General features: G+C 43.5%; 2 protein-coding genes across 2 annotated transcripts in view; one reads left to right on the top strand and one right to left on the bottom strand.

Moving 5' to 3' along the window:
* LAP3 (leucine aminopeptidase 3) overlaps positions 1-21,459 on the bottom strand; it is a 28,871-nt gene extending 7,412 nt beyond the window's left edge. Inside the window, exons 1-10 of the mRNA XM_037829457.1 lie at positions 21,306-21,459; positions 19,369-19,484; positions 17,955-18,009; positions 17,368-17,473; positions 14,738-14,897; positions 13,220-13,384; positions 10,233-10,391; positions 4,567-4,691; positions 3,676-3,764; positions 2,702-2,804 (exon numbers count right to left, since the gene is read on the bottom strand). Coding sequence (XP_037685385.1) covers positions 2,702-2,804; positions 3,676-3,764; positions 4,567-4,691; positions 10,233-10,391; positions 13,220-13,384; positions 14,738-14,897; positions 17,368-17,473; positions 17,955-18,009; positions 19,369-19,484; positions 21,306-21,410 — 1,183 coding nt within the window. The 5' untranslated portion in view covers positions 21,411-21,459. The remainder of the gene's footprint in view (positions 1-2,701; positions 2,805-3,675; positions 3,765-4,566; positions 4,692-10,232; positions 10,392-13,219; positions 13,385-14,737; positions 14,898-17,367; positions 17,474-17,954; positions 18,010-19,368; positions 19,485-21,305) is intronic.
* Positions 7,905-8,081, top strand: LOC119529253 (DNA-directed RNA polymerases I, II, and III subunit RPABC4-like). Its single transcript, XM_037829458.1, has one exon. It carries the CDS (start codon positions 7,905-7,907, stop codon positions 8,079-8,081), a length of 177 nt encoding a protein of 58 aa, XP_037685386.1.
* Positions 21,460-22,983: the final 1,524 nt, after the last annotated feature.

Raw genomic sequence — 22,983 nt, 5'->3', positions numbered from 1 at the left:
TGACCCACTAGGATTGTGGATCTAAAGATAATTTTACTATATTCCTTAGAGATTATACATTTTCTACAAAATCACCCCACTAATTTCAGAATTACCAATGGCAGAGGCAAACTTGCCACTTTCATCTGCAAAGCACATTCGGAGGCCTACGTTATGATGCTCACAGGTCAGTGTTACCAGAATTGACCTTAGTTCCACAGTGACATAAAAAACTCCAAGGAAAGTAATTCCACCACACTTGTTCAACTTAAAATACAACCATGTATTATGAAAAAGAGAGGTACTGGAGTGAGTGGCCACCCCTGAAGAAGTCCCTGCTCTGCAGTCCAGGCAGACCTGCCTTTGAAAGGACGGGACAGCCAGCTGTGCAGAGTCCGCTGCTGCCCGGGACATCAAGCAACATGACCTCATTTAACCTTCCCAGAAACCCTTCCCGTCTGTGAGGTGCTGTTCCACTCCTCTTACAGACGACTGAAGTCTTGCCCCAAGTCACAGGCTATTAAGAGGCAGGACCAATTTTAAAGTCAGGTCTTCTACCTCTAACGAACATGGGTTTCCTCCTGCCAACAGCTCTTGAGGATAGAAACTGTTTTTTTCTTTTTTCCTCTGAGTCCCAGCTCCTGGGGCCCAGCAGGAGCTCGGTGAGCACTCACAGAGCCGAGCTGTCGAGAGCCACAGCAAGGGCCACAGCTGGGTGATTTGCAGGCTCATCCAAGAGCCGCCCTTAGTGACCTCTGGCCAAATTTCCCACCTTCTCAAGCCCTAGGAATGGAAAAATAAGGACGATTTAATATAAGGGACTGATATTAAGCCTCTAGGAAAAAGTATTCCAAAGTGGTAATTATGAAAATTATTTTGACTTGTGATACTTAGATGTGTATGTTTCTGTGATCCTTCATTTGCAGACAAGGTGGGCAGCCACCCCCCTGCAGGGCCTCGTTTTTGTGTCCCACCAACCATTCCCTCAGCCCCTGGCCCAGCACCCCGCTATTCAGCTTCAAGTATTTGCTAAACTGAACAGGGAGACAGAAGTTCACACCACTACCACTATTCCAGCTTAAAAAAAGACTCTGATAGCAACTAGATCTGTGGACTGTTGCACCCACATAAAAGGAAAACATGAAACAATTTCTGCTAAAATAAAGGCTCATGCAACCAGGGAAGGAATTAAAACCAAAGGATAAAAAAATGACCTGAGTTTTAATCTTAAAAGAGGCAGAGATGAATGAATTCCTAGAGCAGGGTGAAAGGTAATGAACCATGTGTTCTTGTAGCACGGCAATGGGGTCTGTCACCCCTTTAGGAATTTATCCAGGACTCCGCAGAGTCAGTGGTGTCACAGCCTTCATGTCCAGGCGAGGGATTAAAGTTGCTTTCCAAAACTTCCCTCTGAGCTTCACAACTTTGGGAGGCAAAAACAATTATTCCCAATCCATTGTCCCCCAAAGAAAATCGACAATATCTACAAGTTATGAGTCAGAAATTTCACCAGATGACCCCTTAATTTCTTCGCCCTAACTTACAGCAGGAAGCAGCCAGAACAAAGGACGGCCCAATTCCTAATGAATATTGTTTAAGGGGAAAATTGTAACAGTGACTTTTTAAATATAATCTTAAAACTGTAAGCAAGCTGGAAATTGTAAAGTAGCCTTAAAATGTAACCTTCAAAGCCGAAAACAGGCTCTAATGGAAGCTCTTACTCTCACAAAGAAGCGAATTTTAAATGTAAAGTCTGAAGCAGTATGTAAATATAAAGTCTGCACCAAGATACGAATAAAGCCTTTTCATCTATCTCCCTAAACACCTGGAGACACCCTTCCCAGGTGTCACCTAGTTCCTGAAGAAAACAGGAAACAACAAGTTACCAAAGTTCTCCACACCTGTTACATGTTAACTAAAATAATTAACTCCCTTTGCCTCTAATGGGTTTAGCCAATTAAAGAATCATTTCAGGAAGACTGCCCCAAACCTCCCAGATATGGATAAGCCTTTTTGTCTATCACTCTTGTTGCATGCTAATTAAATGATTATCTCTTGTCTTGGAACCTGGGTATAAAGCCCAACTGAAGAAACAGTTCAGGGAGGCAGATTTGGGAAAGCTTCCCGTCTTCCCTCCAACATAAAACAACAACAAAAAACCCACAATTATTCCCAATTATTGATGCTCAAGGAGCTGGGTAGCTCGCCCAAGGATGCCCGGCCACTAAGTGGCACAGCTGAGGCCACAGCTGGCTGACTCGCTTAAAGGAGGATCTTGCTACCCCTCCAGTCTTATTTTTTCCCCCTTTGTAATGTCAAATATAAACAGTTCAGAAAAGTCACTGGACATCAAATACATTACGATCACTAAAAACAAATTGCTAACTTGTGGAATTTTAATACCAATCTTTTCAAATCTGAATCAAATGGTTACCAAACTAGAAAAATCTCAGTGTCATCGTTAGATGCCGCCCTGCATGAACCGATCTGACCCACGTGTTGTTGGTGTTGTTTTTAAAGGCCCAGTCTGGAATGTTTTTAAACAGTAAACCCGGAATTCAAAACAACATATAACCCCAAAACACTTCCTTTGGTGAAATATCTTTGAATGCAAACAGAAAGAGCTGAGTTAAAGCGAAATAACACCCTGGGTACAATCTGTGTACTCGAAGTGAGAAATAAAACTTTCTTTGAATGAAAGCCGGAAAAGCAAGCGCCTCACCAGTCAGTGTGGCGGCATTGATGATGACCTCGGGATTGAAGGTGTGCGCGTAGCAGAGCGCGTCGGCCAGGATGAGCCGCCCCTCGGCGTCAGTGTTATCAACCTGCAAGATGGGAGGATAACACAGGAGATGAACAGCAGAAGCAGTGACAGAAAACTAAACACTAATAACATTCCATTCAGAAGTGGGAAAAAGCTGGTGTGACGTCTATCATCTAGCATTGAAAGTGCATTTGCATTCAATCTGCATAATCAGGGCTGTATACAATCCCTGGACCAGCGCCGTCATCTATACAAGTCGCCCTAATGCTGATGACTTTTGGGTCGGAAATAAATAGAAAATGTCTAGGTCACTTTGCCAACAAGTTTCTAACATGAAGGGAAAAAATTTAAAACTTTCTGAACACAAATAGCTGAAGAGTTTCTGACAGCTAAAGCTGAGTGGTAGCTGTGCCTCTCCAGACAGCAGAGCTCATGTGAACACAGCAATCCTGTCTGGCTGTATGTCCGTCTTCTGAACAGAGGCCAAGTCATATCGGGTGGAATGTGCACACATGTGCCACCGTGGAGGATCTGCTGCCACTTCCCTGAAAGTGCCAGTCCATGAGACAGGACAGCGTTTTCCATCTGAACGCCTAACGTGCAAAACGCTAATCACGGCATAGGCATACCCAGAAAACAGCCCACAATTTTACTACGTTGCCATGCTCTGCAGGGCTGGCTGCAGACTCACAGTAATTTGTGTGAGCATGAGCATGCAGGAAGTGGGAAGAATAAGGCATCTGGGATTACATTCTTAAAATTCCCAAAAAAGAAACAGATTTGATATTGCATGAGAAGCTACTGACCAACAAAGACACCACCCTGCTCTGACCTAGAGGTGATGCTCTGTCCCGCCTTGAGGTGTGTTTACGTGGCTACAATGGATTCCTCTCGGAGCACTGGACTGGTGAGGGCTCTACGTCTTTACAAACCTGTATGGTCTTCCCGTTCTTGGCTCTAACCACATCTCCTGGCTTATTGGCCTTACCGCTGGGCATATTTTCACAGAGAGGAGCCAAACCTGTTGGGAAAGAACAAATGAAGGAACTTGGGACATGCTGGGTAAAAGCGAAGTAGGTTTTTGTATTGATCCTTGGAAATGATAAGGGGTCTTTACATACAATATCCTTGTTTTTAGGAGAAATGTGCTGAAGAATTTAGGGATGACACATCATGAGGTCTGTGACTTTTTAAATATTTCAGAAAAAAAAAAAAATTACGCTATTAAAGAAAGGGGGTGGAAGGAGGCATGTTAGACAGAGCTGGATTCCAATTCTTCCTTCCCAGTGCAATGGAAGTGATGCCGGCAAGTCACTCAACCTCAGACCCCGCCACCTCAAAGCCATCGGTGCTAACGATGCTGCCAACTCCCAGCTCACTGCCTGGAATCCTGGAATCAAAGACCTGCAGCATACTGAGCCCTTCTTCCGTCCCAGGCACTTTCAGCGCACTATGACATTTAATCGGCCACAACCCTAGGAGGCAATCGCTGAAAGAGCCAGCAACCCCTTCCAGCCTGGCTACCACAAGCAATTTCACTGCAGTAAACCACACACTTGAAGTCCCGCACCCGATTACTAACCAGAAGTAAAACAAATGAAGTCTACTTCCAGTTCACTAGTTGCAAAACATTTCACTCAATCCGATCAGGCCAATAAACACAGCCAGAGAAAGAACTTCTGCTCGATGACAAGCTATTTGAAAACCATTTCTTGATCTTTCCAGATTCAAAGAAACCATGTCTGTTGTCTGAGTTCCACCATTTCACTGGATTCCACTTGATTCTGGAAGCTCCCCAGGAAGGCCTCCCTTGCCCCACTCACCTATGACATTAATAGGCAAATTGAGCTTTGCAGCAGACACGATGGCTGAGCAGATAGTCGCAGCTCCCCCCATGTCAGCCCGCATGAGATCCATATTTGCAGAAGCCTTAATGGAGATACCACCACTGTGGGGGGGAGAGGACAAGGGGCAACATGAGTAGCTGAGAAGGTGGCCAAAATGACTTTCTTTAAAAAGAACATACCAATTAAGAGTTAACTTCCTCACAAGAGAAACATCTACCTGGCAAAGAAAACTCAAATTTCCAAATTTAGAATCTGAATTATTTCAACCTTTTAAAAGTTGATGTTGTAGTCTTTTAAAAAGATATGAAATAATTTCAGGGTATAGATAGGTGTCCTGGCTCTTTCATTTCTATCTGAATGGAATGTAAGCAATGACACTGGAGAAAATATGACATCATAAAATCAACACAGCTCAAATTCCATCCCTGAATTACCTCATTAGCTCCTGACATCTGAAATCCTGGAAAAATGTGTCTTTTCAGCAAATTTTATCAATCAAGTTATTGAATCTGAAGGTCATGAGCTGTTTAGGAAAGCTGTGCCGGTTTGAAACTGTTATGGGCCCCAGAAGAGTCATGATCTTTTTTTTTTTAATTCAGTTTTATTGAGATATATTCACACACCATACAATCATCCATGGCGCACAATCAGCTGCTCATAGTACCATCACATAGTTGTGCATCCAAAACCCCAATCCACCCCCAAACACTTTCCCCACACCAGAAAGAATCAGAACAAGAATAAAAAATAGAAGTAAAAAAGAATACCCAAATCATTCCCCCCATCTTTCCTTCAGTCTCTGTCCCCATTTTTCTACTCATCCATCCAAACACTGGATAAAGGGAGTATGACCCACAAGGTTTTCACAATTACACCACCACCCCTTGTAATCTACATTGTTATACAATTGTCTTCAAGAGTCAAGGCTACTGGGTTGGGGTTTGGTAGTTTCAGGTATTTAATTCTGGCTGTTCCAATACATCAAAACCTAAAAAGTGTTATCTAAATAGTGCGTAAGTATGTCCACCAGAGTGACCTCTCTACTCCATTTGAAATCTCTCAGCCACTGAAGCTTTATTTTGTTTCATTTCACATCCCCCTTTTGGTCAAGATGTTCTCAAACCCATGAGTCATGATCTTTCAATCCAGTCTTGTCAGGTGGAAACTTTTGATTGTTTCCATGGAGATGTGACCAACCCAACTGTGGGTGAGACATCTCATTAAATTATTTCCATGGAGCTATGACCCTGCCCATTCTGGGTGGGTCTTAACTAGATCACTGGAGTCATTTAAGAGAGCTCACAGAAACAAGGAGCACAGAGAAGCTGAGAGAGACACTTTGGAGAGAAGCTAAGAGATGTAATCCAGAGTTTGTCCCCGGGAGAAGCTAAGAGATGACACAGACCCAGATGCTTGCAGATGCCAAGGGAAAGATATTTGGAGATGCTAAGCTAAGAGATGAAGCCCAGAGTTTGCCCCAGTGAAGCTAAGAGAGGACCCCCCAGATGCTTAGAGAGAAATGTCCTGAGAGAAAGAAGCAAGGATGCACAGGAGCTGAGAGAGAGGAGCTAAGAGAGAAAATGCCCAGACACATTTTGGAGAAAGCCATTTTGAAACACAACCCAGGAGCAAAGGACCAGCAGACACCAGCCACATGATTTCCCAGCTGACAGAGGTGTTCCCGACACCATGAGCCATTCTTCAGTGAAGGTATCTTCTTGTTGATGCCTTAGTTTGGACACTTTTATGTTCTTAGAACTGTAAATTTGTAACCTAATAAATTCCCTTTACCAAAGCCGCTCCATTTCTGGTATTTTGCGTTAACGGCAGCTTCAGCAAACCAGAACAAAAGCTGATAAGGTCACTGGAGACTGGGAGCATTTCCCTGAAAGCCCAGAACGGAGAGAGAACATTTCCCTCTGACACCCCTAAAGGCTGTGTTAACATCCTGCTGATGGGAAAATACAACCCAAATTACCAACAGACAGGAAGGTGCATACCCAAAGCCTCGGTGACAGCACTAAAACACAAGAGCAGAGTGATTTCAAACTACTTCCCCAAAACAGGATTCTGTAACTAATAAGTGACTTCTCTGCTTCCAGTCTGTAAGTATCCAGAAGCAGCTTGTTTTGTAGGCCAGACAAAGAACCAGGAGCTTCGGCTTTGAGACTAATCAAGATCTGCTGCTGACGTGTCCTGGTGACTCTTTAGAGATTTTATTCCCTGCTCTGAAGTCTGCTTTCTTTAGAAATCTGTCCTATTTCTCACTTACCTTAGAAGCACTTGATAATTAGATGGTTGTCGTTTACACCTAGAACTACAGATTATCCACTGGCTCAGAATGAGAAAAGAAACAACACATCCTTGGTTCAAAGGGTCCAGGGATAACCCCATGGGGCAAAAAGGAGCAAGTTGGTACATATGAAATTTCCTCTTTATTTGTAGGCACATAGTTCTAAAGTAACCACCAGCCAAAGACCAGTGGTTATCCTGGCTCATCTTTTAAATCTCTGTCAAATCCACCTGTCTTTTCTTGACTGCATTCAGCCTAGCTGAGGTTTCCACCACCTTTCACTTCAATGTCTGCTGTGGCCTCCTAACCTGTCTCTGTGTATGGTTTCCACCCACTCTGTTTCACTTTACACATAGCTACCAAAGTATTTTTTACAAAAACAAAACAAAAAAGGATCTCAACTGAACATCTTGACCAAAAGGGGGATGCAAAATGAAATGAAATAAAGCTTCAGTGGCTGAGAGATTTCAAATGGAGTAGAGAGGTCACTCTGGTAGACATTCTTATGCACTATATAGATAACACTTTTTAGGTTTTAATGTATTGGAACACCTAGAAGTAAATACCCGAAACTACCAAATTCCAACCCAGTAGCCTTGACTTTTGAAAACGATTGTATAACAATGTAGATTACAAGGGGTGACGGTATGATTGTGAAAACCTTGTGGATCATACTCCCTTTATCCAGTATATGGATGGATGAGTAGAAAAATGGGGACAAAAACTAAATGAAAAATAGGGTGGGATGGGGGGGATGATTTGGGTGTTCTTTTTTATTTTTATTTTTTATTCTTATTCTGACTCTTTCTGGTATAAGGAAAATGTTCAAAAATAGATTGGGGTGATGAATGCACAACTATATGATGGTAGTGTCAACAGCTGACTGTATGCCATGGATGACTATATGGTATGTGAATATATTTCAATAAAACTGAATTAATAAAAAATAAAAAAATAAAAATAAAACAATATTGGGTCGTAATCTCGGAGTGAAAGGGTTTCTCCGTGCTGTGTACTAACAATGGTCACCCAGAAGGATGTGCAACCCCCGAAGCAGCAGCCAATGATCTATATCTGTGGACAGTGTCACACAGAAAATAAAATAAAATCCAGGGACCCAAGCAGATGCAGAGGATGTAGATACAGAATAATGTACAAAAAAAGGACTAAAAGATTGGTGGTTTCTGACGCTCAATGAAATGTGAATTCAGAGTAACATCTTTGCCTGTAGTTGAATTTGCCATTAATGTTTCTCGTTGTATAGCTTTTGGTTAGCATACTTATCTTTATGAATACAACTACATATACACAATTTCATTTTATCTCATTTTTTAAACCATATTGTATTTAGCTATCTGTTAATATTTTGTGTAGAGAAATTTGTGGGGTGTTTTTTAGTTCAATTACATGACTTATAATTTAGTTTCATTGTATATTTAATCTGACACATAGTAAGGTTAGAATTGCTTTTCCTAAACCATACTTTTAATCAAAATCTAGAATCACTGGGTCTTTTGTTAAAAATACAGGTTTCTAGGGCACTTGAGGGTCTGATTAAGTATGTTCCTTGGAAACTACTGCCCTCCATCACCAGTTTACAGAGTTTGCAAACTTTGCAGTGCCATTTGGTAGTGGGTATACTAATGTACTTGCTGTTAGTGTGCATATATCATTTTGACTTCTGTTTTTCATGTATTACCTGATATAGGATTTTCTGAATTTCTACATAATGCTTGATTAAGATCTTGGGAGAGAGAAGAGAAATTTTAATGGTTTTTCTCTGTAAGGCAAAATCAATTCCAAGTGAAGTGGGTAAAGCAGACTCTTAGGTGCCATTTCCTGGGTATAATCATTCATTATAGTCAAAAATTCTGCTTTCAGAATATAAAAAAGAATGGGGATTGGTTTACACTAAATTATTGGATAAATGTTTAAATATTTTGCCTCCATTTAAGAACATGGAATTGATGCTCACACCCGTACTCCATCTATTCCAAGATTTCATCATGATGGAATGTCATGTTGGCCTCCTTAACATTCATTTTAAAGATTAGATATATTCCAACTTTTTAACAGCCATGTCTGACTCTTTCTAAAGAGTCCTTCCTTGATCTAGGCTTTCCTTTATCTATGATTTTTATAATTTTGTGATTCTGGTATGTTCCTTTTGCACCTTATCCTTTTCACACAAGGGAATCCTAATATATATATGCTGTCTCCTTATGACAGCCCCTTAAAAAATAAACCCCAAGTGTAATGTAGTTACACTTAACTGTTCTCATTCATCCTAGGTCTTCTGTGTATTCATCATTTATTTGAGTATCATTATTTGTTTAATTAGGCAGAATGGTTTAATGGGAAAATATTACAACTAGAACTCAAGACCTATGTTTTCAGTCAGTCACTTTACCTCTTTGTGCCCCCTTTAATTTGACCTCTTACTTACTTGGATATTTTTATGAAAAAAAAATGAGAAAACAGATGTAAAACTGCTTTAAAAAGATTCTTTTGAGTAGTACTCTGTAAATATAAACATCAGTACGTTTGAGCTTGAAATTGATACATAACTTGTTCCCTAATAAACTGCTTACAAACAACTGTGGAAAAAAAAAAAAAACAATATTGGGAAAAAAATGATCTCAATCAAAATCTCAGGAAGCTTTATTTTTTATGTAGAAAATGACAAGCAGATTCTAAAATTTATATGAAAATGCAAAGGATTAGCCAAAGTAATTTTTAAAAGGAAGAGCAAAATTGGAGGGCTTAGACTACTTGATTCAAGGCTTACTCAAAGCTACAGTATACTTGGTCACTGGTACTGGTGAAAGCACAGAGTCCAGAGATAGACCCAGTTATGGGGTCCACTGATGTTCAAAAAAGATGCCAATGTGGTTTAATAAGATTAATCAAAGCTAGACTGGTACACTAAAACACATAATCTGAAACAAGCAAAGGGAAGACAGTATACTCCAAACAGCCCATCAGTGTTCTCAATGTAGAGAATCTTTACTGAACACACAGGAGAATCAAAGTTCATGGTGGAAAGGTAATTTTCAAGACAGACCTGAGTCTGACTTCCACATATTACTAAACTTCTCTGAGTCATGGTCCCCTTACCTGTGGAAAGCCTACAGTATACACCTCACTGGGGCAGTATCAGATCTAACGTATGTGAGATGTCTAATAGAGTATGACACATAGGAAGCATTTTATAAGTGGCAGCTTAATACATTTAAAGTAACATATACAACCTGACCAAACATCAAGCATCTGAAGCAAACTCTGCACCTATTAATACGTATGCATACAGAGCATTCGCCAAAATACAAAGCACAAAAACACAAAGTACCTGTCAAAGGTAATTCCCTTCCCAACAAACACCAGTGGCGGTTCACTTGCATCAGGGCTGCCTTTGTAGTGGATTTCCAGGAAGACTGGAGGCTCCTCAGATCCTTTGGCCACACTCAGGAATGACCCCATCTCCTGTTCCTCAATCCAACACTTGGGTCTATAGGATGAAAAGGGGAAAAAAGTAAATGCACTGCTATTTTTATTTCAAAATAACTTAGGAAAAGCTCATCCATGTGTAAAATGAAATACATGAACTTCTTCAAATATAAACGTTTTAAGGTTTCAATTGTCACCTTCTACTTGTCTTTTTTATATTCTTGGGCAAGTAACTTGATTCTGAGCCTGTTTCCTCATCAATAAAATGGGGTCGGGGATGTCCACCAAAGATCACTAATAGACTTACTAAGGAAATTCAAGAATGGCACCTAGTACAATGCCAGGCAATAGGACATAGTCAATAAATAATTATTACTTGATTATTTTTCCCTTAATCTACTCACAGATTTCCAAAGTTTTAACTACTTAAAGATGAGGTCAGCAAGGCTTAAGGATAGCTAAGGGATCCACTGGTTTTATTTCTGGCATTTCCCAAAACACGAACAAGTGAACGACAACAAACAAAGTTGCATTCCATTGTCAGGGCTAAAACATTCTTTTTCTTTGTTATCTTTTCTGTGTGGTCACACCACTTCCCCTGGTTTTAATGGCAGTTTGAGATGCCTTTGATTAAAGTGGGGAAGTAACTAGTTATTACTTGACAAACACAGGATCAGTGGGGTATTCAGTGAGAAAAGTCTTTCGTGCTAACCAGAAAACTGACGCTGTATCACTGTTCTTTCTAGGCTGGGGTACAAAAGGGCTTTGTACGGATTCTGGCCAGAGTAACCAGGCCAAGAGGAAAAGCCTACACTCCCCCAGACAGACCAGCACACCATACACAAGGGATCCTCCTCCTGCACTTGCCTGTCTGCTTGTTAAAACTATTAAACCAGGATTGCATCACGGAGAGATGCCCACTGAACTTCAAAGGAAAAAGAATATAAAAATGGAAGGTAGGACTATTTTTAAAAATCACTGCAAAAGAATCAAGGCTGTATAATGTGGGCATATTTAATCACAAACTCAGTACTTTCATGTTTTATTAAAGTCCTGTTCTTCTGGAAGTACTGTGTGCGTATCTTTAATTTACAGCTGCCTACACTCACAAGGTTTGGCACAGCCACATCTCGGTTTAATGACCTATACCCCACCCACCTGTCCTGCCTCTGGCCAATTTCTCCCTTTGCTCAGCCACAGGCCTTGCAGTTTCCCAAGGGGACAGCACACCCATGCTCCCTCTCCTGAAACAGCCACCCTCCTCTCTCCGTCTGTTAAACTTCCAGGCAACCTTCCACACTGCGCTTAGGCACTGTCTTTTTTTGGCAAGCACTTTTTTGACTCTTTCTTAATCTCGTCATCTCTGTGCTCCCACAGTCCCCCCTGCAGACCCCCTTTAGCTGTCTCCAAGCTCCTGAATTCTCTGAGGACAAGGACCCCCTCACTCATCTCTATGTGCCAAATTCCCAGGCACACAGGAGGTATCGTCACTGATGTGTGACAGCACATCCACTATTTGCTGACACAAAGCAGCTCAGCTTCTCCTCAAATAAAACAAGGAATATTGTTTCCCAAGATGCCTTCATAAAACCTAAACATTGCTACAAATTAAATATATACTAACCATTCCAGAAATGTTACAAAGCTCTTAAGTACTGCATTTCCTGTAGATTAACATTTTTCCTTTACTTAGACAATAGGGGTTTTCCTGAAAAATGTAAATACTAGTCACAATTAAGTATTGGAGAATTATTTTAAATGGAAGTTCCCATGAGAAATAACTTTGATAGAGATGAATTCTTCAGGTAAAGAAAATTTATCTGTTGATTTATTTTACCCCTAAATCCCCAAATGCTCAGATTTGGTTTGTTAAAAGGTTGCAGAGAGATTCCAAGAGGGTTAAGGAAACCTGGAAGGGCAGCCTTTTAGGTCCAACAGCCTCGCCACTGAGGATGGCACTTCAGCACTGCTTAGGAACACCAATTCTGATGTCTAACTTGGGTAATCTACGTGGCAGAGATTTTCATTCCATGCCAAGTTAGGCATGCTGTTGTGTCAAAGAAAGAAGATAGGAAGAATTCACTAGAACAAAACACAGTATGTAAGCCCTCAAAAAGCTAAACAGATTCAGATTTACCATTTGACCCCACCATCCAACACCCAGGTAAATACCCAAGAGCAATGAAAACATATGCCCACAGAAAAACTTGTACATATGCTGTTCATAGCAGCATTACTCATAATAACCAAAAGGTGAAAACAACCCCAGTGTCAGGCAACTGGCAAACGGATGAACGGAACGTGGCACATCCATACAAAGAAATACTATTCAGCCACGAAAACGAATGCTGCAACATGAATGAACCCTGAAAACACTGTGCTAGGTAAAAGAAGCCAGACACAAAAGGCCGCATACTGTATGATTCCATTTATGTGACATGTCCAGAATAGGCAAACCTGTAGACAGAAAGTGGGTTACTGATTGATGAGGCTTGGGGGGATTAGGAAGCAAGAGCTACAGAGTACAGGGTTTCTTTTTCTGGCGATAAAAATGCTCTAAAACTGGTGGTGGTAGCTGTTCAACTCTGTGAATATCCTAAAAACCACTTTACATGAGCAAACTGTATGGTGTGTGGCCTACATCTTAATAAAACTATTACAAAACAAAACAATACAGTATGTAGCATGAAGCCATGGCCCTCTTCCAAAGGCAAGGAGACTCACGATGCAAAGGAGCCCTCGTGCTAGCTCAGGTGTGGCCTCTGGAGGCCAGCTCGCTTCTCGGGCCTCAGGTCACTCCTCTGTATAATGAGGGGGCTCGATTTTTGGACTTGTAAGGCTTGTGCTGGTGGTAACATCCTGCAAGTCTGTGCCCTAACCCTGACTTACCTGATGTGGACCTGTGTTTTACTACTAGCCGTTTTGAGATTCTCCTCAATAATTTGGGCAAATATGGTTGGCGTCATCTCATTGGCTGGAGTCTCCATCAGGTGGCGTGCCAAGTTCTGCCCAGAAGCAAAGAGGATGCCTTTCTGCCAGGCCTCCTGGTCCCCACTGACGAGAGAAAGCATAGAATCACTGTCAGACCTCGCAGGTCACGGAACACCTCATCACTCCGAGGGGTTCCGACTGTGTAAAAGAAGAGGTAAACTACAACAAGAACTGGATTCATTCTTTGTGATCTGACCCAGTGAGACAGAAAGTGTGATGCAAAGAGCCACAAACATGACTCCCACGGGGCCAGGTTAGCATTTCACTTTAGAATCCTCATCTGCTTGAGAAACCGGTTGGACTGACAATTCTTTGAAGCTCTAAAATCTACCAAGTAAATTGAGGGAAGACGCTTCCACAGAAAGACTCATCTGGGTCTCCTTCACGACATCAGGAATGAAGCGGCCCAAGGTGCTACTGTGAGGCGAGCATCCTGCGACAATCCTGATGTGGAACTAAAGGTGCTTCCACCTTCCTTCTGCCTGGCACAGGGCTCTAAACTCCAACCCACCAGAGAACAAGGATCAGCTTTAGGCGAGAGGACATGGGTACATGCTTCACTACAGCAGCTCTTCTTGTACACAACAGGAATTATTTGGGCAACAGGGAGATGGATAAAGTAACAGCTAGTATTTTAGAGGGTTTACCATGTGCCACACACTTGGCATGTTTTCTCTTTTAATCATCATACAAATCCTACAAAATAGGTTACTGTAATTCTATTTAAATGAGTAAAATGAAGCACAGAATTATTTCATCCACTTAACCAAGGGCACCCAGTGAGTAAGCGGTGGAGCCAGGTTCAAACCAGGCAAACGAGCTGCAGAGCCCTCACTTGTCGCTACAGCTGCCCATCGCTGGGCTGTGCCCAGAGCCCCTACTGTGCTGTCACAGCACCATCTGCCCAGGTCTCACCCTATTCCTGAGAGCAAGGGCCTGGTCTCCCAGACCCAAGAACAGGGCTGGAATGTAAGAGGTGCTCAATAAACATGCTAAAAGACAAGGCTCCCCAACTAGACCATGAGGGCAAGGGCCATCTGTCTTCAACTGTGTCTCTAGCATTTAGCAGGTGGCCAGGAGCTGCTGGTTAAATGGAAATGAGCTGGACTGAAACCTGCTGGGGCTTGGCCATCGTCCAGCTCCCTCCCTCTCAGGTAACAGCCAACTTGGTTATGGCTTCCTAGCAACCAGCAAGCATGGAGGGTCCAGGGAGTCCCAGGAAGTGTGCACAGGATGAAAGCCAGGAGCAGAACCTGGTGTCAGTTATCGTACTCTTAAGATGGCTGAGACGATGGGGGAGGCCAGAGACAGGTCACACAGCGCGCCCAACACCAAAAAGCAGGTGGTGTATTGCCAAAAGGCCTCACAGTCAGAACGCCATGGAATGCAACCCTGATCTTGATTTCTTTCTATCACCTTCCATGCAGCTTCGCCAATACGACTGTCTTCTTTTTGTGCTTTAGGTCATCATATTCAAAGAGACCGAGAACTGCTCCTTCTGCAGCAGCCTGGGCATCTCCACAAGGATCCACCTCCACGGAAGAGAGCTCCAGCTCCTGGACCTGCCTGCATCCCGCTTCAAAAGGACAGAGGAACCAGAAAGTTAAAGTCAGTCAAAGACAGCTGGCACATCAGAAGGCAGAGGCAGGTGTGGTGTGCTGAGAAAGCAATGGACCTGGGTTCAAATCCCAGGTCTGACACTTGACCACCCTGAGCCTCCATTTATTTTCTCATTGGTTAAATGAGTAAGAGCACACACCTCACAGGTTTGTTGAGGACAGGCTGGTGGATAAAGGGGCCGGCACAGTGCCATCATACAGCAGGCCCTTCCTAAGTGGCAATTATCACGAGTACTACTTCTGAAACACTATGACTTTCTGACGAAGATTCCCAATCACCAAGAGCTTGCTGGTTAAAAATGACAGAGAGATGATGGCAGTGTAATTACATCTGAGGAACCGAGCAAAGCCCATTATTAACACAGCATTTCACTAAGATGAGGTTAGCAAAAGCTCCCAAATAAAAATTATGATATGATCACTCGGCACGAACTCTGAAAGTAAGTTTAGCAAGCATTTATGATACACACAAGGCCAAAGGTCAAGCAAGCAAATTCTCACCGCTTTAGAAATGCTTTTCGTGGCGTCTCTTAACCACAGCTTCCACGTCAAAGGTCTCTTCCTGCCACTCAGCTCTGAAGTGACTCAACTGCATCTACCACAAGACTTTCTAAACCACCCCCATAACCAACTGGGACAGGCACATACCTTTTATAATATGTTATAAACAGGTACCCCATGCTTTGCTTCCATTTTCATTGATTTGTAAATATGATGATGCTACATAATTTTAAAAGTTGTGCAACACTAGAGTTCTTTACAAAAAGGAAAAAAATCCAAATATCATAACTTTCTGAAAAACACAGTTCTAAGATCAGTACTGCAAGAATTAATATATGGTAGTAAAAATCTTTGATATAAGACAGAGAAATAGTAAAATCAAAGTTCTAGACGTTAACCTTCTGGTATCTAGTATAAGGCCCAGTGTACTCAGTAAGGGAAATGCAGTATTTGTTAAGATGAGTTATTCCTGCGTGAATGCAGTAGAGGTAATGGTAGGAGAGCAGAAAGAGAGGAAGAAAGATATTCTTAAAAAATAGATCCTTAAGAATCTTTACCTGCATCTGATCCCTTCACATACTCTTTTGGCTCTTTTATCTTTCTCCATCCGGCAAATCCCTCAAAACCGGGAAGGGGAAGCTCCCCCCTTTTCCTTTCCCTCTTCCACCTATCTGTATCTCCCTCAGGTAAAACTCTGGGATCTAGCATGCCAAGCAGGTCTTTCATATGCTTCAAAGGATATAAACTTTAGACAACAATTCATCCAACAGCAGCCTGGCTCACAAAGGCACATTATAGAGGCCAAAACTCTTGTTGAATTTCAGAACCTGAAATCTCGTCCTGGGCTCACGGGTGCCAAGGCTCACAAGAGTGAATGAAGGCTCAGAAGGTGAAAAAGGAAATCATATAAAAACCGTCAATGTGACAGCATGTTAAAGTTGATGGATCGGGGTATCGGGGGAGGAGGGTCAGGGTATGCTGTGTATGGGGTCTGTCTTGTTTTTGCAACTGTTCCTGTAACTTTGAATTTATTTCAAAATAAAATTAAAAAAATAAAAAACAAAAAAAAACCTTCAAACTATTAACACTGTTCTATATCCCAGGCCAACCCTTCCTTGCATAATTCAATAAATTAAACACCCTGTAACAGCAGAAGTTCATTTACAGGCAGCACTGACAAAAAGTAATAGATGGAAATGATACCAATGCTTGCCCCTTTCTCTCCTTTCCTACCCCTGGCCTCAGGGTCTGCTAGGATGGGTCTAGTGCACAGCAAAAGCAGTTAAAGCTGTTTGATCCCCTGAACCATAGTTCAACTCCCAGCACTCTCGATTCTGGGGGGAGGTGGAGAAGGACTGTGCTGACTCTCAGGGCATTGCCTTAAATGGAAGCTGGAGAGCAATTAACACAATGTGCAGTAGCCTCACTGAATTTACAGGGGTTAAATTACATAGTTCCTCTCTTAACTTTGATCCCTCAGAGTGGGAACCAGTTTTTATAGTACTCCCAAGGCTCTTACGTCAGAAATATTTCCTTCTGAGACTCAGGAAGAGGAGACCTGGGCTGTCTATTAGTTCAACTCCTCTATCTTACTTAGAAAGACAGGTTTGATAAATCACAGCACTCTTCTGAGTCTGGTTATCTTTAATTCATGAGTATATGCGTCAACTGAACTCTGAACTGTAGCATGCCCTTGACTCTTCTTTAAATCTCTAGAGAAAATTCCAATATACAAATTAAAACCCTGTTTTACCTCTTTCATCCTAAGCAGCCCCCAAGTTGAAACAGTCACATTCAGAACCTTTAGAAATTAAAAAAAAAAAAAAAAACGAAAAAATTTAAAAAAGGGAGAGATCGATGGTGGGAAGCAGACTGGGGGAAAAAAAGAATCTTAATATTAAACTTAACAAGTAAAAGTAAAATAACCTGCAACCGCAGCTCTGATGTTCTCCTTGCCTTCATGCCAGTTTTCCTGGTCGTCGATTCCAGCTCCCTTGTTGCCGAGGCCAACTAACACCACACTGGGGAAATCCTATTTCACAAACACACAAAATCAACCACTCTCTTTCGTGAAAGCCTTTATTTTCCGAAAGTACTCAGCAGGGAAGAGTATATATGGAGAGACTTACTAAGTTCCCACACAACTACCTGAACCTCAGTGCAGGGCTAAACTCACAGGGAAATTAGTTTCTTTTTAGCTCTTATGTCTTGGTAAGATTTTATTCCGTGTGTTTCAAAGGTAGAGTGAGGATAATCCTGCAAATAATTCTATGTAAAATAGCACCACAACTATGGAAACTGAACAAATTTCTCAGGTTGAGGACTATGAGAAATTCAGTACTTTTTGACAGCAATTTGCCTCTTAATCTTAAATAATAACTATGCTTAATACTGGAATAAAACTATATGAATCCAATTCAAAATTTTTCAACACAACTTTGCAGCCAGAGTACTTGACTCACAGTAGGTGCTCAAGGAAGGTTTGCCAAATGCACATTATCATTATTTCATACCTGATGCAGACCGTGAAAAGTTCGGGTTTTGCCTGCCTTCAGGGGTGGTCCAGATCTAAAACAATATTATTGTTATTGTTAGCATTATCCTCACATTCTGCTAATCGCTTCTGGGAATTTTCTTGCTTATCTTCTTATCAAAATACACAATGCTCTTGGAACAGATTTCTCAGATGCAACATTTCTAATTCTAGCTCAAAAACTATTTGGCTAATGTTCAGGTTAGATTTAATACAAACTTATTTGAAAACAACAACAGAATGATGCCAAGGATGGGAAATGTGTTACCCATCACTTGTGCTGCAGGAGTTTTAAGCACTGGCGACCGGCTGAACTGAATACTTCTTAAAACTTTTCTGGTAAAAGAAACACAAAAACATTTCATAACCTTGTGGCAGAGCTGATGGCAGCATGACTGGTTTGGAGGGAGGTTGTGGGGTCTTACTGATCTCTACAGATGGGACACAGGCAATTTCCAAACAGAATGGATGACAAGACCTGATGTAGACAGGACTGGACCACAGATGCTCTGGTAATATAGCTGAAAACCATCATCTGGGAAGGTCTTGGCCCCAGGTCAGGCTTCTCCATACTCTCAATTCTTTAAGGTTAGCTTTTGGGTTAATTCATTAATCAAGGCACTTGGGAAGGCTTTGTCTACTCGTGAAGGATTGGTAAGCAAGAGAAAAGAGATGCAAACTGTTATCCAATGATGATGAGGTTTTATCTACTAGATTCTAATGGGTTATCCTTAGTTCAAATAACATGTAGTCACAAGGGCTTATGTTGAAACTTCTATTTCTGTCAACTGTGGCCTGCAGTACAGAAGGACTTGGAAACTCAAAGGTTTCACCACCTTCATTAAACCCTGGCTAATCAAAGAGTCGTCAGAATCTCAGGCACCGTCTAGATTAAGTGAATTAGAAGTTGCATTCTAAATACATTCCTGGGAGACTGGCCTTAAAATTTAAGAAGACTTTAAAACTGAAGCAAGCAATGAAAGCGCTGTCTTTATTCCAGGGACACTGCGTCCCCACTAGTGAAGGAGAGTTAAACTGGGTGGAAATGCTGGTGGGAAGGCAGGCGGGTTGGATGATGGTAGAGAGAGACCAACTTGGGACAGGAGAGTGGGCTGAGGAAATCTGGTAGTTTCCAGATCTTTCTGAGTCAATCCCTCACAAAAAGTTTGTGGTTTGGATGGATGCGGTCTGACTTATCAGAATTGTAGACTCACTCATACTGAAACACAGTACCAAAGGACATTCCAGACACATATACTTTCACTTTCACTGATAAGTTACTGCCCAGGGCATTTACTTGATTTTACCTACTGACAATAAAGAAGGAAAAAAAAAAGTTCCCTTTCAATTTGGAGGGCTTTTTCAGAACTGGAATCCATGGATTGAACACTTACATGGTCAAAAGTTCTCTCAGCTTTCCAGACACCAATTTATCAAATTTCTCTCCTGCACTTGTAAACTGTGGCACATCTTCTTCTTTTCCTTTGTTATAGACTCCTAAAACAAGGCCCTGAGAACAATCAAAAAGGATGAATATAATTAGAGTAGATCCCTTAGAGGAACTCAGGATCCCCAAATTCCAGAAAGAGTAAAGAATTCTCTCCAAACCGTGCACCCCTCGAGGACTGAAGAGCAAAGCCAATGGGGGGTGTGGTGGGAGTGGGGTGGGGAGCAGGTGCTGGCTAATCTGCTACACTTGCAGCCTGCCTCAGTGCTTCAAAATCCTGCCAAAGCAAAGCTGTCATTACACCTGTCCTGGGTCGTCCCAGAAACCAAGAAAGGACCTGCACAACATAAAGGGCTTTGCTTTCGAATTAAAAGAGCAGAGGGGTATTTTGTTTAAGAAAACAAATCCATTTGTAACCAAGTTAGACCTTCAAATGCAAATCTCCTCAGATATCCTTTGACCCCATTCAAGCAAAGCCCCTGGCTGGCTGCACCTGACATTACTATTAGATATTCTTGCCAACTCTAGGCTGAAAGGGGGGGAGGGGGAGGAATTTCACAGGAAGGAGCAGAAGCCGAGCCTTCTGCCAAGCCTTAGTGGTTGACCCCTTCCTCTCTTTCACAAGCCCCCTACCCCAGACACCTGAAATAAGGAAGTAAACCCACATTTGCAATTGCATGGAAATTGATGACTTCAAAAATGTTCTGTGCTTGCCTAATGACAACTTGGTGAGCTAGAAAGAACCCATAGTCTTACATCCATTTGACACATAAGGAAACTGAAACTTGGTTTGACACATTAGCCAGTGGGAGGCAGAAAGAGAGAGAATCTGGATGTCTTCCAGTCCCTTCTCCTTTCCAGAAAACCGCACTGGTACTTAGACCACCTGGTGTCCTTTGTCTTTCCTACAAAGAAAGTCGGCTTCCTCTGCGTCCATAACTTTTCTAGGCTCTACCTTTCCTAAGACTGTCCATTGCCCAGGATTCTATGGAACCAAGTGGGGATCTGGGGAGATGCCTGTTACCTGGATAGGATGCCACACAGAGCACTGGACAGATGTCTGGTCTTCTGACCTTCAGTGATACCAGGCAGGTGGCCTGAGCTCAAGCCCTATCTACCTAGAATACTTCTCACCAAGGACAGTCCTTTATTTCTGGTCCTCAAGCATGACTCCCGAGCTCGTGCTGTACCACTCAACAAGATCGCATCTGTATAGGGACCTCCTTCATAATTGGGGGTAAGGGAGCTCAATTAGGTGGAAAATGCACTTCTTCTAGAAGCCACTCTCCTTTTAATTTCACGAAGAGAGGAGTCTCTTTGCAAAAGCCCTTTCCCTAGACACACATTATTTTTCTCTAGAAACTCTTCCAAGCAATTTGCTCCCGGGGAAGGGAGGTGTCTTGGTGCCGAACGCAGACTGGGGACTGGCTAACTTTGGGACCACAGAATAAGAAATTTCCATCTTGCTAAACTTGGGCTTTCTCCTAGCTGAGATGCGAAGAGTATCAGCACCGTCCTTTCTTGGGTTACTGCGAGGACTACAAGAAATAATGAAATAAGCGCAGGGCAAGGACTGAGAGGTCAGAAGAGGGTAACTATAACTACTGTTAGCTCTCGTCCAGAGTACAGATCCTAGCGTTCCTTGAAGCAAGGAAGAAAGTGCACCCTCAGGAAAACAGCCGGCGAGGGAATGCTCAGGGACATCCGCAGCTCTGCGTCGCCAGCCCCTGCCAAGGTTGAGCCCGCCAGGTAAAGGGACTTGTCTTAACCGATTTTTGCAAACAGCGTGTACGCCCCGGGCACCGCGGCCGGACCCGCCCTGAAGTCCCGCCGCCCGTCCGCACGGCTCCCGCGGCGGCCTCGGAGGGAGCCGCCGCCTCTCACCTTGGTCATGTCTGCGGCGGCGCGACTCTGGCTGAAGAAACGTTTCACTCCCAGACGCCAGACGGCGACTCGCCCGGTAGCCGGAAGGGGCAGCAAGAAGAACATCTTCCCGGCGCGGCCCCTGGCGCCGCCCTCCAACGAGCACGTGGCGTGAAGCGCCTGGAGGACGCGCGCCTTGGGGGCGGGGCGTGGGGCGGACGCGCGCGAGGGGGCGGGGCTTCCGGAGTGCGGGCCGGCACGTGCGGTCGGGTGGGGACGCGGGGATCGGGGGACGCGCGTCTAGGGGGCGTGACGGGTACCAGGGGGCGTGGCGGGCGGGCTCGTGCCTGGAGGTGGGGCTCGGGCGCGCGCCTGGGGGCGGGGCTTTCGAGGGCGGGCGGGTGCGTTCGGGCGCAGAACTGGCATGCATGCGCAAGAGGGCGGAGTGGGCGCGCGCTGGCGGGCTCCCTCGGGGGCGGGGCTCCGGGGAAGGGCGACCCGCGCCTGCGGACTAGGTCTTGCAAAGATGGTCGAGGCGCCGGGGCGGGGCTCAGGGGCGTGCGGGTGTGAGCGTGCCGACTGGAGAGAAGAAGACATGGCGCCGTCGTGAGGAAGACCCGGGGGTCCCAGGCGACACACGGCTGTCTCCGGACAACCGCGATGGAGGGGGCGGAGCTGCTATTAGGATGTCCCGGGGGCGGGGCTGGAGGCGGGGCGATCTCTGCAAAGCAGCCATGAGGCGGGGCGCTGAGATGCGAGCGCGGTTCGCAATTTTTGAGCCCGCGTTTGGGTTCGACGTAGCTTGGCACCCGAGGTCTAACTGGATGGTGATGACACTCCCACTGAGTTATTTTTATTCCTGCCCTTATTTTTGAACTTCCATTTGGCCCAAGAACTCACCACTGTAAGATGATTATAGTATAGTAAGGCAGTTAGTGTTTTCCAGATCGAGGGCTCGGCCTGCCAAATTGGCAGTCCTCAGTGTTTGCGAGAAAATCAGCAATAACCCGGGTGGGGAAGTCCAACATTTCCGCATTTCTCCCCAGTTGCTCAGGGGGTCCCCGCAAATACACTTTTACACTCTGCTCATATCACTCTGGGATGTGCCGGAATTTCACCCCAGCCTGTACAAACTCACCAAATCCCACATCCCATACAAAGGTGCATGTACCTATGGTGTTCAAACAAACTGATCGTACAAGTTAAATTATTTAGTGTGTTACAGAAAATATAGATCCAGTACCAAATATACATGCCCTCCCTTTTGAAAATAGGAGCTTTGCGAATAGTGCTCAATATTTTAATATTTTTAAATAAAAATTTTTAAAATCCTTATAATCAAGTTTAAACTGAATGCAACTCGGAGAACACGATGAAACACACTAGGAGAGATACGAAAATCCCCCTTAATTTACGCTAGTGCCTGATGGTGATTTTAGCTGTTTAAACTGAATGCAACTCGGAGAACACGATGAAACACACTAGGAGAGATACGAAAATCCCCCTTAATTTACGCTAGTGCCTGATGGTGATTTTAGCGGGATCTTTGATTTTTCCTGGGGGTCGGGGAGAGGGTGCACCAGTTGAAGTGAGCAAAGCCTCCGCCTGGGTCTCAACCGCAGAAAGGAAAGAACGTCTAATTCAGTCTCCAAGAGCTGAACGCCAGAGGAGCAGAGATTTGGCCGTGCTTCCTGGAGGG

The sequence above is a fragment of the Choloepus didactylus genome, chromosome 3 (assembly GCF_015220235.1).
Source record: "Choloepus didactylus isolate mChoDid1 chromosome 3, mChoDid1.pri, whole genome shotgun sequence".
Classification (NCBI taxonomy): domain Eukaryota; kingdom Metazoa; phylum Chordata; class Mammalia; order Pilosa; family Megalonychidae; genus Choloepus; species Choloepus didactylus.
The sequence above is the reverse complement of the archived record's forward strand: the minus strand, read 5'-3'. Positions and strand labels throughout refer to the sequence as shown.

Bases quoted from the DNA above. Each gene is read 5' to 3' on its own strand.
- LOC119529253 (XM_037829458.1), top strand. From the start codon at position 7,905: ATGGTCACCCAGAAGGATGTGCAACCCCCGAAGCAGCAGCCAATGATC.